This window comes from Diceros bicornis, chromosome 20 (genome assembly GCF_020826845.1).
Source record: "Diceros bicornis minor isolate mBicDic1 chromosome 20, mDicBic1.mat.cur, whole genome shotgun sequence".
In the NCBI taxonomy this organism is placed as follows: Eukaryota; Metazoa; Chordata; class Mammalia; order Perissodactyla; family Rhinocerotidae; genus Diceros; species Diceros bicornis.
The window spans coordinates 28,793,243-28,811,655 of record NC_080759.1 but is presented as its reverse complement, the minus strand read 5'-3'; the positions used below and the strand labels follow the sequence as shown (position 1 = coordinate 28,811,655).

Here is an 18,413-nt window from a genome sequence, read left to right as displayed (position 1 = left end):
AGGTAGAAAGTTTGATAAGGGAAGGAGGTTTATGTTAGAGGCAAAAGTAAAGATTTAAAAAATTGGTAGGTTTTGTTTTTTGCTGCGATTTCCATTGCCTACTATTATCCTCTGTTAGGAATCTCATTGCATCTGGTGAAATTTGGCTCAGAACTTTCACAAACATGGAGACCTATAGTTGCTGGTAAGGCTTCAGATACTAAGATTTCCACTGACATGGGATTGTTTTTCTTTGGTTTCTTGTATAACTATGCCTCTTTGCCGTTTGTAAATAAACCCACATTTAGGTCAAGGAGTACCCCCAAGCTATACATTGTTTCCAAAGAGAATCAACTTTCAAGAGGCACAGAGCATTGCTCTGTCACTACCGATTTGAAAATGTCAATGATCACGTGCAAGTAGTCTCTGCTCCCCCACTAAGTGTCAGGTTGAAGCTGGAACTGGCCCTTAGCTGTCCACGTTGCTCGCCCTGCACAGTTTGTGAGCAACATGGAAATGAGAACACTGTGATCTTTGAAGTGCCGGGGGCAAGGGGATCTTCTGGAGGCGCCGATTTCTCCGAGGAAGGAAAACAGTAACTGTGAAGGAGTACAGCATCCTCTTCAGGAAGTGCAGCATTTCTTCAGGAAATAAAATCCTTTTTCATGTTGAAAGAATTAAAAGTCCTTCCCTGACCAACCAATGGCCTGAAAGTCTCTAATATCACATTTCCCCCCAAACTGAGAGGAAAGAGTGTTCAGATTTATTGATGATTTTCTTTCTCTTTCTGTGACTCCCCTAATTAATCCTTCTTCTGCTGTCGTTGGAGAGAAAGTATATTGAGATAGGATATTTATTTCCTTTATCTAGATGTAGAACATTTCATTATCTCTCAGTTTGGATTATAATTTCAATTTCTTTTCCAAACATAGAGATTTGTGCGTGTGTGTGTTTATTTGTGTGTGTGTGTATGTGTGGACATGTGCTGCTATTGGTACAGAGAAGAGGATGCTACCTAACATGCCCAGAGGATCTTAATTTTCTGAAGCCTGTGGTTTCCAAACACATCCATCCCTGACAGATGATCAGGAGTCAAGTGAAACCAAGACACAATATTAAACTGAAGTTCTCACAAATTTCCGTTTGTCTCTTTATCAATAGTTTTAAGGTTATTTAATAGGTTAACTTCCCCTCTTCCTTTCACACATTATAAAAGCCCAGAAAAGAAAAAAGGAGGCAAGATGGCAAAGAGCTTGGGAAAGCAGCAGAGCTATCGCACAGTTCCTGTTCAACTCAAACTCTCTGAGCTTGGGTCTAATTTAGCTTCTCTGTGCCTTTGGTTTTTTTCATAAGCAAAATAGGCCTAATCATATCTGAGCTCAAGATACATCCTCAAGGGCTCTCTGATTAAAAATGAGACATCATTTGAACAAGCATGTTGAGAAATTTGGAAGATATGAATTAGCGGAAACTGCCTTAACTGTGCTCCAAGTAACTAACTTGCCAGAGTAACCCATGTTCTCCAGTCCTTCTAGGCCAGCTGCCTGTCTGGCCTGAACTGCAAGGTTTATGGGCTCCTCTCCTTTACAGCTTCACACTTCTGCTCCCACCACCCGAGAATCAGTTTTGTTTCCAAATCTATTTATATCAGTCGTTATTGTAACAGTGTAAGTTGATTAAACACTATCAGCTGATAAAATAAAGAAGGAAAAAGGGAGTTCCTTTTACAAAAACTAAGTTGAAAATTTTGAACAACTAAAAGTAATTTGCAAAAATTTTGTTTTGAATTAATTATGGATGAGACTACTGGAAAAGAGTAAGGAAAAATACATATAAGAATTTTAAAGCATTCTCTAGTCAGTTTGCTTCAAAAGTGTCCTTAAGTTTTCACCTCTCTTCAAAACAGTAGTTCTCAACTCTGCACACATATGGATTAGCTCGGAGAGATTTTAAGCTAACTCCAAATAGTGGGCCTTCCCCAGCTGAATGACATCAGAATCAGGGAATGGGACCTGGGAAGAGGTGTTTTTAAAAAAAGTGCCCGACCCGGAGTTAAAAAATCATTGTTTTAGAGAAACTGGTATGGGATGAAATATGTATTTATTTTGTTTGAGGAAGAAATCTTGAAACTCTAATCAAGAGACCCTGTAGGAAATAAAAGACCTTGTTCTTACCTGAGAAAATTGGTGAACAAATGTGTATTTCTATGTTTTACGTTAAAATAAAATGCTTAATTATGTGTGTACTACTTTTTTATGGTTCTCCACTTTAACCAAATTTTTAGTTAATTCTGATTTTAGTCAATTCTGATTTTGTTAGATGAGAGAGCTTGCACTCCCTCAAAATTCTGAAGTATTATATTAGAAAACAAAATTGACCTTGCTCTCTAAAATTTGAAGCTATCCCGTTGACTGATAACTTCTTATTTGCTGCCTGATCTCATCGTCTACACAGTGGGAAATACAACTTAGCTCGTCAGTGGAATCTTCTGTTTTCTCCCCCCACTTAAGAAATAGCACCACTGTAGATGCTATACTACCAATCTCGGGGGGCGCCACCTTAGCAGAACCCAGAATCCTGAGCTGCTACTCACCTTTTTCACAGGTGAGTGAGTCTGAAATGGGCGGTGTCCAGGAATCCCCACTGCATGTGTACCTCGTGGGCCCAGCAACGACAAAGCCTTTGGGGCAGGTTAGCTCAATGGATTCACCAATTTTATATAATCTCTTAAATGGGGAGAGCCTCAAGACCTCCTGCACAACCGGCTTGAGGCACTCTGTCCCTGCAGGCAGAGAAACATGTCAGATGTACTTACTGGAGCAGAATACTCAACCAATGTAGGCAGATTTTATGCAACCCAAGAAGCAATTTTAATACAATTTACTGCATTGGTTCAGCTCTGATGCCACCTTTTGATCAGAAAACCTGGGGGTTGAGGATCCTAGGTTTCCACTGAGAAACTCCCTTTAGACCCATCATCTGAGGTTCCCTTGCTAAGGAACTGGCTCTAGACACTTCAACTTTCGTTACATTATTAGGACCTTTCCCTTTGAAGAAATAATCTTGTTCCCTTTTCTCCCTGGCGGGTTTTCCCGAAAAGAAAATCACCAGCTTGTGGGTGACACAGAGGCAGGACATTCTCATTGACACTGGTCTCAACTCTGCTCTGTGGTGTCCCGTAAGAACTCTTTGGAGTCCCCATTTGAGGTTTGTTTGAATCTTCTTTTGACTTCACTGTAATCCGGGTAGGTGTGGAGCCTACAAACTCGTCCTCTCTTCCTCAGCACAGGATGTGAATGGGCCCCAAGGAGAAAACTGCATTTCACACAAAATCCCATTTCTGATACATAGAGTGTAAGTATCATCTTCCTAGGACTCATCAATTTGCATCAGTTTGTACATCAGGCAAAGCAGATGTCTGTGGTTAGGTGCAGTTAGCAGACTTCCTGGATTTCTTTTTAAGCACATGCTTTGGAGTCCTGTGTGTCTGAGGCTAATATGCAGGGGCAGGAGAACCAAAATATGAAGATGTTTTGAAATCTAATTTTAGCAGATGAATCCTATTTTCTGCTTCACTAAACCTTTTCACCAGAGTTACTAAAAAATAGTAAAATGTACTGATCTAAGGGAGTGATCTGGCTCTGTTTATATTGGGCACATTCATTCTTTAGAGTAGTCATCAAAACGTTTGCCCAGTTCTCACGTTGGCATTCCACATCTCCTTGCCTCCAGGTCCTGTCTGGTAAGCATCTGAAGTACTGGTATCCAACAGTTTGGAATCCAGTGAAGCATGAAATTTCAACTTCTTCCCCAACTGAGTACAGTTTCTTTTCATTCTAGAATTAAAACAGAAACCAGTAAATTATTAATGCTATGAATAATATCTCTGAACATCCTGGGGCCATCATGAATTCCTTCAGTTCCCTCACTCCTATATCTTCTCAGTCACAGACTCCTCTCAATGTCCACTTCTAAATACCTCTCATTTCTCTCCTTTCCTTTGCCATCACGACTGCCTTTGCTCACAGCGTTTATTGTCTCTCACCAGGACAACTTTCTAACTGGTCCTTCTTCTAATCCACCTTTCATATTTCTGCTCAAAATTGATTAAAATGGTTTTTTACTTAAAAACTTGCTCCCCACTGTATATGGGATGGCCTACTATTGCTAGAATAAAAAAACATCATATATGTACCCTGTAGTGGCTATAAATTGAATAAATAATGTATCCTACATACGCAGCAAACATATGCAGTTGCTAAGGTAACAAATTGACTACAAATCATTTTAAAGTGTTACTCAATTCCTAATAACCCATTGGTCATTATATATTTTCCCAATTAACGGGTAATTACAGTATAAGTACTGTCATGTGGGGTTCACTAAAATTTCAAGACAAAATGGGTCCTATATTCTTAGCTTGGAATACTAGCTTTAACCCACATTACCATTCCCATGCCATTTCCTCCCACAAAACCTATGCAGTAGCAAAACAAAAACCATCTGCCATTCTTTGAACACCATATTCTCTTTCACACCTGCATGTCTTTACCTGGCTGTTCCCTCTTTCCTCAATACCTTCTCTCAAGACTCAACTCAAAAAGAACTTCTGTCAAAACTTCCTTCATTTCCTCAGCCTCATGAGGGGCACTCTCCTTTCAGTCCTGGGGGCAACTTGTACTCTGTTTTTATAGTGTTTGTCACATTTATCAGCCCCACCTCTGACACTCGAGTGGGAACTCCACTGCCAGATCTCTGTCTCACTAATCTTTATGCAGGGCTTAATAACTCTGCTGAAATATTGCAAAAAATTATCCTTCTTAGAGAGACAGTAATTTAACACTCTTTTTCCTCACTGAGTGAGAGAAAAGTACAAAGAATTAACTAGGAAGTTATTCTCTGAGAACTGAAGTTGGGAATTTTGAGGGAGGTGAAAGCTCAATCATCAACTTCTGTTATTACTTGGCTGCATGATTCAACCTGTCTCCTAGAAAGTTCTTAATTTCCTGAATACAAAATAGTATTCTACTATTGGTTATGAGTGTGGCTTTGTTTCCAAGAGAAATGGAGAGATGTGTAGTAGTAATGATTTGGATGTTCTAGTTAAAGGCTGCACATTGTTTCTTGCATTCCTCTTGAAATAAATAACTGCCCTAAGCTTCTGCTTCCATTTCTTTTATGAAGCTATAATGTATTAGTGAATGTTGCAACCATTGAGCTTGGACCAACACTTCTGCTAGACTGACTAAACAAGGAAACCTTACCTAAAGTCATGGTCACTTGCTTATAGGAGTAGGGCTTTGTCTTGGTCATTGAACAAATATCTTCATGTGCAATAACACAATTGTTCTAACCTAGAATTACGCATAACTGCCTCTGATTGATTCCATAAAAGGGACATTTTGCTACTAGAAATTCTAGTAGGTGCTCATTAAGAAAATTAAAATTGTATTCCTTTTGAGTAAAAACTATTGTCAGATGGAGATCAGGCTTTAAAAAAGAGCAAAATAAAACAAGGAGTGAATTTCTTCATGAAAACGGAAACATATAATCTAATTGTGTAAAAAGAGTCATTAGAATAATGAACCACTGTTTAAACCCTTTGTTTTTAAAATTAGAATGTCGATAATTTTAACCGTTTTTGTAAGCAGCTGGCATAAATAGATTATAAATTATTTACGGATCTGGATCTGACACAATGTGATTTTGAGGATCATGTTCTAGGTCAGAGGCTGACAAATTTTTTCTATAAAGGGCCCCGGATAGTCAATTGCAGGCCATATGGTGTCTGCCGCAACTACTCACCTCTGCCATTGTTGCAGGAAGCAGCCATAGAAAATATGTAAAGACACGTGTGTGGTTGCGTCCCAATAATACTTCATTAAAAGAATGGAAAAGAAAACAGATGGCAGGCCATATTTGGCCTGTGGGTCATTGTTTGCTGACCCCTGTTCTGAAGGATTTGTTCCCAAAGTATGGCTCCTGAACTAACAGCATCAGTATTACCTGGGAACTTGTCAGATATGGAAGTTTCTGGGCCCTGCCCAAGACCTGTTGAATCAGAAACTCTGGGAGTGAGACCCAGGAATCTGTGTCTTAACAAGCCCTCCAATGCATTATAGAGTTTGAGAATCTGCGTTCTAGAGTAAAGACCAATTGACATTACCTCACTCTAAAATATATCCTCTCCTTAAAACCCTAGGCATGGTACCTTTTACATGGGCAGAAGGCAAATGAACAGGGAAGATACATTAGTCCAGTCTATGCTGGGGGGATATGTATTTGCAGCCCTTGGCGAATCAAGGGTTATTGATCTTTGAATATAAATATGATACAGTTGGAAAAAGATTAATTTGAAGGCGTTACTGAGATTAAGGTAAAATGAAAAACAAAAAGAAAGGTAAAATTGATTAGGGAGCATGCCTTCTGTGATCAATTTTAAATATTATGTGTCTCCTGAAAATTTTATTTTAAATATTATGTGTCTCCTGAAAATTTATCTCTAAAGCCACGGACCTATGTGACAAAAAATATTTGTTTTTAATCATAGAAACATATTGTGGCTTAATGAAAAAAAAGATAAAATTAAAAGGTATTAAAACTGTGTTGACTGCTTAAGAGTTATACAAGTTTCTAATCTAATAAGACTAGAACAGTCTATTATAGTCTCAACACCTCCTATGATTATGAACAAGTTTGCCTCTGATGACATGCCTTAGTTAGGGGATTAGTTTGCTCAAACTCAGAAATAAACAATCAGATCTTAGTTGCAGATTTTTACAAGTCATCCCAACCTATATTATGCTCAAGTTCCATTCTCCATTCACATAAATGTACCATTAGAATATGAATTAGTAATGTCAAGGAAACTGCTACCCTTTTGTCTAACAACCAGGTATGAAGACATTTCCAAGGAATTCAAGATAGAAGAGGGGCAGAGTGTTTCTAAATGCTTTTTACTTTTTAAGTCAACAGAAGATTATTAAACTAGGAAAACAATAACTTTAAGTAAAAGAAAATGCATACTTTTTAAGTTCTATTTTTTGAACTCCAAACCTAAAGTGAGGGTCAGGATGCTTACCCAGATAAATCCATTTTCCGGAGGAACTGGCTGAGGACACCCTGAATCTGATTCTATCTCAGGAAGATCTATTTCCTTCATGTCTTCATCATCACTGATACATGGTTGTCCACTAAAAGGGAAAAATAAATATGTGTGTATTTTACATGCATATGTATATGCACGTATGTATATGCATATATACACATGCACACATATATGTAGATATGTAGATATGAGAGAAAACATTAGAGAGAAAGGAATAGCAGCAGACCCAATACCTCATTAATATGCTGTGTTGGAGTCTGTAAAATTCTAATTATTTCTTTACTTAGCAGTAGGATAATAAATATATTAACTCTCTGTGTTAGTGGGGAAAATGACCCATTCTTTCCCGTTACCCAGCCTTACTTGTTCTCCATTATTGAAAATGTGCAGTGCTCCTCTTGCCGCCTCTCCCCCTTACAGGGCTTCCCTCCTCGCTGCGGGGCAGGGTTGTTGCACTGTCGGGTTCTTGATCTCTTATAAGTAGCATCGCATGTGCTCCAGGAAGACCAACAACCCCAGTGCCCATCCACAGCAGCTGAAACACATGAAGACCACCCACTGGTCACGGTGCATCTAAGATACCATGGGCCTTGAAGCCAGGCCAACTTTGTTTCCTCACTTTATAGCTGTGTGACTTCCTTGGTGGAATATCATAGAGTTATTGTGAGGATTAAAAGAAATTACCTGTGGGAAGGACTTGGCCCATTGCCTGATATCCCTTTTCTGTTCCCACAGCCTGAGTGAAATGGCAACAATTATTAATCATTTTCAATTATCTACAACATAGTATACACATATGTATATGCACACAGATATGTAAAAATGTGAACTTCTTCTGAATAGAATATATATCAAATTACATTTTTAAAGTAGAATATATTTTCACTCCCATGACATATTCCCTTTCTAAGAAGGATTGGAGGTAACCATGAATATTACTCAGTCCTGTACGAAACCTTTGGTTGTGGCTTAATTTATCCTTTATTACAAAGCCTTCCTCATTCTACATTACAATACATACGAGGCTTATAACAACAGCATCACGTATTTTATTTTATAGTATGTTTTATTATATTTATTTTACGTCACAGGCATTGTGATGTGTTTTCTTTATATATATATATATATATTAATCTTTGGGTGCATACTGGTATTAGCCTCATATTATGGATGAACAGATTGAGGCAGGGAGAAGTTAGGCGACCTTCCTAAGGTCACATAGCTGGTAGGTTACAGCTGAGACTCACTCTGGGCTGGTTGACTTTAAAGTCTAACTTTTTACAGGCTTCTTTTCCTTGTGACTTTGCATAAGGTGGAAATTGTTCATAGAAGTTTTGTTTTGTTTTAATTGACCAATATAGAATATCTTTTGGAGGGGAAAAGGCACCCACTTCTCAGTAAGTTACTGGTACTTACTAGGTTTATAATCCGGGGAGCGTCTCTCACAGTTCTCGCCATAGGTCCCGCTCTGGCACACACATAGACATTCGGTCCCCGAGAGTGTGGGGCGGCCGTTGTTAGAGCATGGAGCACACTGGCAAGGGTCAAACCTGGCTGCATATTCTCGAAAAGCTTTCCTGAGGTTGTTCCGTCTTGTCACTGCACAAGGGATGTTTCTTACCAACTCTGTGATGGGAGCAAGCTAAGAGCAGATGGTAGAGAAGAGGTCCAGTCACAGTCCCATCCCTTTGGCATATGTTGCCATCACTGCTCAATTCTCAAGGGATGAGAGGCAAGGCCTGGAAAATCCCACACTTCAAAGGGATTATTGTAGAATATAGTACATCTGCCTGTTGACCCAGTGGAGAAAAGCCCTCTGCATGAGGGCAGGGCAGTTTCTTTCCCTTCTATAATGTGGGTAGAGCAGCTCTCTGCAAGATTACCTGGCTTCTGTTGTCCCTAAAGTATGGCAGCTGTGATGTATCTGGAGCTCACTTTCCCTGGAGTTCTACTATGAAGGAAGCCTCACGTGAGGTGTCACTTACTTGCACTTACATCATGTTACTTATTAAGCATCAAATACGTGCATCAAAGTTCTGAGACAGGTGACCAGCAAGAGGTAGGCAGCTCAGGAATGCTCTGCTGAAACCTCATTCAGTTTGACTCACACTGAAAAACCCAGAGACGCTTTCTGTGTTCTTTGTTTTTTCCAGAGACAACGCTTTGACTTTTGGTGGAACCAGATGAGAAAATGTGAGGTGGGAGAAAATGGAGACATGAACTTGCCGGTAGGATGAATGGAAGAATTACGGTAACAAATAATGGAGCTAACACAAAATCAAGGCTCATTTTATTAACATTTTAAAACCCCAAAGGAACGACTATCTAGCACAGTGTATGACTCACAAGTACCCAGATGGGCAGTTGGATCTCATTTTCCTACCATAACCTGTAGAGCTCAATGTTATCTTCATTCTGCATGTAAATTACTCTACTTTCATAATGATTGAACTCCTTTATCTTCATTTAAATGAAATGAGCAGAATCGCTTCTTTGGGGGCTTGTTAAAATGTGCTTATGTTTTAGGAAAAACTGGTTCTAAATGGCACATGACTGATATGTGGGCAAAGTATTGCATAAATAATAAAAATCATCTTTTTATGTAATTATAAGAAATATAAGACTAGCAAAATTTAATCAACGGTGATAGAAACAGAAACCCAAATGGATCTAAAAATCCCCTTTATCCCACAGAGCTATAAATGAAGATTTAGGAGGGCTCATCCAATAAAGAGTTGTAAGAAAAATACAGAAATCAGATGTATTGTTTACATGGGGAGATGAAGAGTACTACTCAAGGCAAATTTGAGCAGTTTTATTCACAAAATTCCCTTTCCCGATATTTTATGGATACAAGGAATTCTAAATACTGTACTTGAGAATGCTTGCTGGAGTAGCAAAAGCAACAGATGTGTAATTCAATATTTTTTAAAAAGGTACATTGTGCATGCACCCTAAAGAAAGACATTTCCTTTATCATCTGAGAGGAAAATGGAAAAGAAATTGTGTGATGTACCATTTGAGCTGGTAGAGAACCACTTTAGCTCTCTTCCCCACAATACTTTTTAATCTTACCTTAAAGTCAATCACAGCAGGATTTTCCTTCACTGATTCTAACCACTCAGAAAACACTTTCTCGTCGGGACCAGAGCTCCCTTTCTCCCACACCAAAGCTGCCGCATACTCACTCCTCCCACCTCGAACCAGAGATATGGATTTCTCTGCTCCCTGCATAAACGAACCTGCAAGGTGTTTCAAGAAAATTACTCATTTTATTGCAAATTCAAACTTCAAATAACAGCTTATTTGCACAGGAGGGGGAAGTAGAGGGTACAGTCATGTCGCTCCACTAAGTAAGCTAAACGAAAAACAAGTGAACGCTCCTCCTGGTCCCTACAGGGAGTTTAATAATAGAAATGCTAGTAACAGTGCAAACACCTACATTTATTGAGCAGCTTGTATGTGCCAAGCACTCTGCACACATTATCTTATGTAATTCTCAGAAGAATCCTGAGAAGTAGGAATTATTACGAACATGGACATTAAAGCTAGAAATAATTTGGCCTGGAACACGTGGTTACTAAGAGGGGGGCCTGTGACGCAAACGCAGCCCAGGTCCTGACTACTCTGCTCCCTTCTCTTTGATGCCAAACCTCCCACTTTTGATTTATATCAGCATATGTTTTTGGTCCCCGGAATAACATAAACCACATGGTTCTGATATCCAATTGGTTGACTGCCATGCTGGAGACTCCAATTACAGAAAAAAAGTTGACAGAATCCTTTTAAACTTAAAGACAGGAGTAAAAACAAAACCAATCAAAGGAAAGAAAAATTAAACAAAAGTTGGCACAATGTTTCTTTAGAGGCAATGACATTTAATGTACACGGTACAGATATTTCATACAAATTTTCAAAACAATTCCTATTAACTAAAGTGTCTTTAACTAATATGGGTAGGAACTGAGTAATAGGAAGTTGTAGTGAGAAATGAAATCAAATGAAAAGGAAGCTGGTGATATGGGTGATAGTTAACGGCATTAATTTGGTGTCTATTCTGCAATGCCAGTAAGGATTAGCCATGTCCCTAGTGAGTGAAATACATCTCCAATGATTTAATTGAACTAGCTCAGGGTTAGAAATAGACAAATCTATGTTTCTGAGTGTGCTTTGCTCTTAAATGTGTCTTCGATTTAAGGCAAATGGCTATCATGATTAATAAACATTTATTGAGAATCTGCTATACATCAGGCACCGAAGACTGAGAGAAATATAAAATATGCTTTTTGTATTTGAAGGGCTTAGACTCTCAATGAAGAGACGGAATAGGTACACAAAAGTACTAGCAAAGCTATGGAGAAATAAAAAGGAAGCATGAAAAGGAAGGGAGGGAGGGAGCGAGGAGAATGAAAAGAAAGGAAAACAAAAACACCAATAAAACAAAAAGTTTTTGCTGCGTGTTACTGAGTGGTACAACAATTAATGATTCCTGAGTTAGGAAAGTGCAAGAATTCTCCGATCTTTGGCAATTAGGGATGATGACTGTAAAAGAAGGACTGACTTGGACCTTGAAGCCAAGGTAAGATGTATTAGGGAGATGTTGCCATTCCAGAGTGGGCGAAGACCTGGAACCAGTGGCAATGTGCCATGTTCTGGAGACAATGCATATGGGCATCAGTTTGAGTTGAAGTTGAAGGTTCAGGTGGGGAAGAATAACAGAATAAAGAGGATCTAGATGTAAAGCCAAGAAAACTGGACTTCATTCTCTAGGTTTAGAAACAACTGCATTCTCTAGAAACATTGAAGGGTTTGAGTTGCGGAGTTGACACAATTCAAGAATATTAGCAATGTGTCAACTGGGTAGCAAAGGAGAGTTGATATACTAGTTTGGAGACTATTGCAATAGTCTCTGATTTTGCAATGTCCTCCTCTTATTCTTACAGGCTAAAAACTATGGGTCTACATTGGACATTTTCTCATCTCATTGTTGGATGGATTTTATAATTGAGTAGTTTTTTTTTAGTAAGTACTCAAGAATGTATATTTCCAGAATTCTCTCCTGTTTTGAAATATCTTTCTGTTACATTTACATATGACTACATTTTTTTTCTCTTTCAGAAATTTGTGGACATTCCTCTATCGCCTTGTAGCATGAAATTTTGTTACAGAGAAGTCTGAGGCCAGCTGGATTTTGTTGTTGTTGTTGCTCTGTAGGAGACTTGTTCTTTCAACCAAGATACTTGAAGAATTCATTTTTAAAATCTTTGTATTTAGCAAATGAATTAGAATTTGTCTTGAAGTTGTATATTTGAACAATACTTCTGATACATATAATCAAGACAAATTTCTCCCTTCATTTCAGGGACATGTTCTTATATAGTTTTTTTTTTTAATAGTTTTTCTGTTTCATTTCTCGGGATCTCTATTTCAGGGACACCATTTCCCATATATTAAATTATATTTGTCATTCCATTAGATTTTAGAAATGCCCATTAGATTTTCTTTAATAGCTGTTAATATTTGAATTTTTCTCTGTATTCATTATGAATTACTTTAGATCTTTCCTATATATGATTAACTTTATTAATTTTATTTTTATTTATTTATTTTTTTTGATCGGCCCTGAGCTAACATCTGCCAATCCTCCTTTTTTTTTGCTGAGGAAGATTGGCCCTGGGCTAACATCCGTGCCCCTCTTCCTCTACTTTATATGGGATGCCGCCACAGCATGGCTTAGCAAGTGGTGTGTTGATGCATGCCTGGGATCCGAACTGGCTAACCCTGGGCTGCCGCAGCGGAGCATGTGCACTTAACTGCTTGTGCCACTGGGCTGGCCCCTAATTTTATTTTTAGACAATTATATTTTATTGCAGTGTCTAATTTATTTTTAACTATAATGGTGATATTTTTCAATATTTGTTTGTCTTTGTACCCTAGCTTTAAAATCTTCCTTTTCAATTAATTCTTATATTTAATATGTTTGTCTCTGAGCTCTTGATTTATTGAATTCACATTCTTATTAAATTATTCTATTGCATGAAAAACTGGTTTGGAATCTGTATCCATTCTTTGGTTTACATTACTAGGCTATTTGTCTGCTTTGTATACTGTTCTCTTTTTCCTTCTTTCTCTTTTTCTGCTATAATATGTGCATAGTTGTCAAACCAGTTCTTCTCATTTTGATTATGACTAACATGGGTACCTGCATATAGACCGTCAGAACAGAATATGTTCTGATATTTAAAATTATCTATTTATTATCATAGTTAATATTATATTTTTATTTGCTCTTTATCTGTCTCGCCCTGAGAATATAAGCTTCCTATGTGGTGAGTTTCTGTGATTCTGCTTCCCTTTGTTGTGAGCAGAATGAGTAGCAGTCGGTCAGGTAGAGTAAGTGAATAAGAGAATTTTTACACAGAGGAAGGAGTTACTTATAATAGCAAGGCACAGGATAGAGCATGCATGACATTTAAGAGAATACATAAAGTTTAGCTAGGCAGAGAGAGAGAGGCAGGACTTATCTTTAAGGCCATGAGAAATCACACTATGTTTAAGGAACCATGACATGTTTAAGGTATGAGAGTTTCATGATAAAATTTGCCTTGGAGAAGATTCCTCTCATAAGAAGTGTGTATAACAGATTGGAAGAAGCAAGACCAGAGGCAAAGGGATTAGTTAGGAGGTCTGTGGTCATCCAGATTGGAAATAATGAATGAGGGCATGCCTGTGGAAATGAAGAGATGGGGATAAAACTGCGAGAAGTATTAACAGGGTAGAATGATTACTTATATGGATGTGGAGGCTAGAAAGAGGCAGAAATCAAAAATAGCACTCAGGTTTCTGGATTGGTTGCCTGAGGCTTTTTTACATACCTCACTTGGACCCTTGTCACTCTACTTATAATGGTTGTTTATATGTATCCTTACTTTGTAAGATCCTTGATAGGAAGGCCTGGTTCACCCCCGTCTTTACTTCACAATGCCTAATATTGAGTTCAGCCCATGGAAAGAATCAATAAATGTCCATTAAATTAAACCTAAGTATAAGATAAATAAAACCTTAAACATTTCCTCTTGTAAGTAGCGCTAATGATGTTTCATTTGCACCCTCTGCCTACCACACATAGGGCTCTGAGGTAGATAAATGAAAAGTTAAAAAAGGCACAGTCATGTGCAATACGTAATTAAATTACTGCCAGCCTTAGGACACACAGCGTAGGCTGCTAAGAGAGAGTACTGTTACCTTCATATTTCTCTGACAGCTTGTTAGTGGTGCACCGGTGTTCCACTTTTGTTTTCTTCAGAAAACCAAAACGTTTCTTTGTTTCAATCCGGATACAATGTTGGGCCTCTTCCTCTGTTAAACCTGGGAAGTGGAGAACAAACAAAAAACCCTAAGGATGCACTATTGAAAATTCAGAGAAGAGGCGCATGAGGCTCTGGGCACCTTGGGAGTTACAGGTACTCTGCAAGCTTGAGTGATTGACAGCTTTTACCTACAGATTCTGTCCTTCACAGGCCCTGAGACGATCCTGAACAGAAGAGGTACCTGCGAGTCTCTGCCATCTCCCCCTTCAACGCTGGCCCTTTAGAAGCACATATGGGGTCACGGTGGCCCATCCCATGGGGATCATGTTGGCCTCTCCCTGTTGCCTACACACAATGCACTTCCAAGCCTGCCTGTCCTACTGGCCACTGCCACTGCACAGCCCTGCAAATCAAGAGATGAACACATGCTCTGTTTCGTGCCCCACTGTCAGGCCTTCTTCCTGGGACACAGCCGATGCTGTGAGACCTGAGTCCACTTCACATTTTTCCCTGTGCATCACCTAAAACGTAAATCTTCTTGGTCATCTCCCCTTCCCTGAACACTCATTCTCATTCTTCTCTGCGCTTCCTCTCCTTGGCTCAGCAGCTCACTCCATCTCTACCTCCAAAACTCTTTTGCTTTGCGCTCAGAAATTCTCACTTCCTGACCTATGAACTCGTCTTTTCAACGTCCTCACTGGCTGTTCTATTTCCTTATCTGAATTCAAGCCTGTACTTGATATGTTTCCTCTGTTGTCTCCAAGGGAGGTTGATACTGCCTCATTGCCAGCTCCTTCAGGTGTAGAATCTGGGGTTGATAGCTTTCTAGTTTTCCATTGCTGCTGCCATAGCATGACTCTCCACAGTTTTATAAGTCATGTAAAAAGGCTTGGGCCATCCAGTTCTAATGTCTTTAGTTCTCGTCTTTTACCAAACTTGCAAGCATCATTTGTTGAAGATTTTGACATCTGAATCACTCTCACTCACCTCAATGCTTGCCATTATTCTCAATGACTTCAAAATCTATGTGGATGTCAGGGATTGAGTAGGACAGAGCAGGGACACAGGTCTGGCTTTTTGCAGGCTGAGTTGGGACAGTCTATTTGGGGTAATTTGAGAAGAATCAGTGTTTCCTTTTTCTTAACAGCTTCCCAAGCCAACTGACCTGCTACCTGAAACACCAAAATTAGAATCCAGTTTTTCTGGTGTTTAGTTAAAAGCTGCCTTGCAAAACACAAGCACACGAGAGACAGAGCTGTTAATATCAGCTTTTAACCACCTTAAAGCAAAGTTGTTTATCAAAAACTGATATTTAGGGTTGCAGGTTACAGCAGGCAGGGAAGAGTGTTTTTAGAGCTTGAGGCATAGTTTAGGTGTGATGCTGAATTGAAACTTAAAGGCACAGATCACTGAGAAATGAGACTGAATAGATGGGGACGGGGTCTGCCTACTTCAATTTTTCCAATAGTTTGACGCATTTGAAGAGATGCATTGTAAGTCGGGAGTAAAAAATTCTTGATTTGAAGCCCTCATGTTTACTCTGCATCTTTAACTTGATCAGGCTGAATAACTATGAGTCATTATTTTTCTGGTAGTATTCTTCTTATAAATGGATAAGTCAAATGTTTAGGCCATGTTTGGAATTTATTGCATCTATAGTGCACAATTCCTATCCTTTTCTTATTCTTTTATTAGACTTTTATTATGTATAAGTGAAAATTAAATTTTATTTGTCCAATAACTATAACATAATTAATTAACTATAAACTTAGTTAATTTCATTTTCTGAGGGTTGTATAAAATTCCTTGATGATTTGAATGATGAATCCCTCTTTTGAGCCATGGCATTGGTCATGCAGTGATTAAGATGTCAAGGCTCAACATGGATGGACACTGAGGGTATTACGCAAAGTGAAATAAGTCAGAGGGAGAAGGTCAAATACTGTATGATTTCCTTCATTAAGTAGTAGATAATAACAACAATAAACAAACACATAGAAACAGAGATTGGATTGGTGGTTACCAGAGGGGAAGGGGGGAGGGAGGACGGTGAAAGGGATAACGTGGCACATGTGTGTGGTGATGGGTTGTAATTAGTATTTGGGTGGTGAACATGATGTAATCTAGGCAGAAATAGAAGTATAAAGATGTACACCTGAAATTTATACAATGTTATAAACCAATGTTACTGCAATAAACAAAAATAAATAAATAAATAATAATAAAAAAAAGAAAGTAGAATGGTGGTTGCCAGGGGCTGGGGGAGGAGGAAAGGAGGAGTTGTTCAGTGGGTTTAGGGTTTCAGTTTTGCAAGATGAAAAAGGTCTAGAGGTCTGTTGCTCAACAATGTGCATATAATTAACACTACTATATTGTACACTTAAAAATGGTTAAGACGGTAAATTTTATGTTGTGTTTTTTTACCACAAGATGAAATAATATGTTGGAGAACTGGTTTATGACCTGTTCTTATAGAGAATAGGCTTTATTGGCTTTAATTTTTATGAGTAAAAGATTTTTAATAACTAACAAAAGTGCTAATACAAATTTAGATGGAATGAAGGGAAATATAATTTTTTCACCAGAAGAAGTAATACCTCTCTATTTCTTAACAATTGAATCATATCTGGAAAATTGTGCTCAAACTTGGAAGCTACATTTAAAAAAAGATGTTAACTAAGTAGAATTTCTAGAGAAGGTAATTCAGATAGCGAAAGATCTAAAAAACATATCATATTAGAAACTTTTAGTAGGAGGCTTTTGTTGCCATCCCACCACCTTTCACTAGATCTTTTCCATGGGATGGGAAGTAGCTTATATCATTGGTGAGACAAGGAGCGTATGGCTTTCACCAGCCTCATTTATGTACGGCACTGTGTTAATGTGGCTGCCCAAATCAATATTAGGTTTGTTGGAATATAGGCCAAGATATGGCTAGCTGGATGCTCTGCAGATCCAAGCAGTCTGACATGTGGATCCCAAGGCCTATATATGAGAGGAAAAAAGTCAAAAAGCATTTTAGCCACAGGTCCAAGCCGTATTCTCCACAGCAATACATTAACAGATTAACAATGGCTGATAATTTGATTACTATTTTACACTTTTATCTCTACCCCAGAGAGGAGAGGAACATAATTCATTCTTCCCCATTGGAACTGTCAACTTTTACTTGGCAAAGAGAAGACTTAGGACTAACAGTAATTATCTTCAAATATTTAAATCATCATCAAATAGGAGAAAGAGAATTAGTTATATAGTTCCAGAATGGGAAAAAAAAAAAAACTAAACGGGTTGACATCATAGGGAGGCAGATTTTGGTCTCATTCATCTATTCATTCATTCACTTTCAAAATTATAATTACGTATATTAATATTAATTAACAATTATTAATCAATCAATCAATTAGACTATATATAATAATATATGTGTGTTTTATATATATATATTAATTTAGTGAGTGAGTGAATGAGACCAAAATCTGCCTCCCTATGATTTCAACTCATTTATTTTATAGATAGATAGATAGATAGATAGATAGATAGATAGATAGATAGTTCAATCTTGAGAATACAAAGGTGGTCTTATAATCCAATAATATTTCTAAACATTATAAATTTCCAAAAATGGAGTGGCCTTTCTTGTGCAGTAGTTAGCTCTCTATCACCGGGTTTGTTCAAGCCAAGATCAGACATATTGTGATATTGTGGGTGGTATTCCTATGTTGGAGAGATATTGGACTAGATGACTCTATAAGTATGCCTGGAAAGCATAAAATTGGAACTGCTCATTGGAAGAGATGAGAAGAGCTAATGCTAGCAAAATAGAATTAGAACCACCCCTCAAGGCACACTTTTGTTTTTCATGGATAATCTAATAAACTATTGAACTTGATTTTAAATATTCATAACAAGTGGCAAAGAACTGTGAAGGTTGCCACATGGGAAAGAGCTGATATTATTTTTATTTCTCTTCTGCAAGTTGACCTATAGTACTTCCAATTAAGTAACAATAATGG

The 18,413-nt window shown here is 38.1% G+C and overlaps 1 protein-coding gene across 1 annotated transcript in view; it reads right to left on the bottom strand.

Annotated features, from left to right (window-relative positions):
* The window catches only part of C6 (complement C6), a 53,356-nt gene that overhangs the window by 11,299 nt on the left and 23,644 nt on the right, over positions 1-18,413 (bottom strand). The window contains exons 8-14 of the mRNA XM_058563482.1: positions 14,333-14,455; positions 10,163-10,329; positions 8,504-8,729; positions 7,451-7,622; positions 7,061-7,172; positions 3,683-3,815; positions 2,573-2,761 (exon numbers count right to left, since the gene is read on the bottom strand). Of these exons, the coding sequence (XP_058419465.1) occupies positions 2,573-2,761; positions 3,683-3,815; positions 7,061-7,172; positions 7,451-7,622; positions 8,504-8,729; positions 10,163-10,329; positions 14,333-14,455 (1,122 nt within the window). The remainder of the gene's footprint in view (positions 1-2,572; positions 2,762-3,682; positions 3,816-7,060; positions 7,173-7,450; positions 7,623-8,503; positions 8,730-10,162; positions 10,330-14,332; positions 14,456-18,413) is intronic.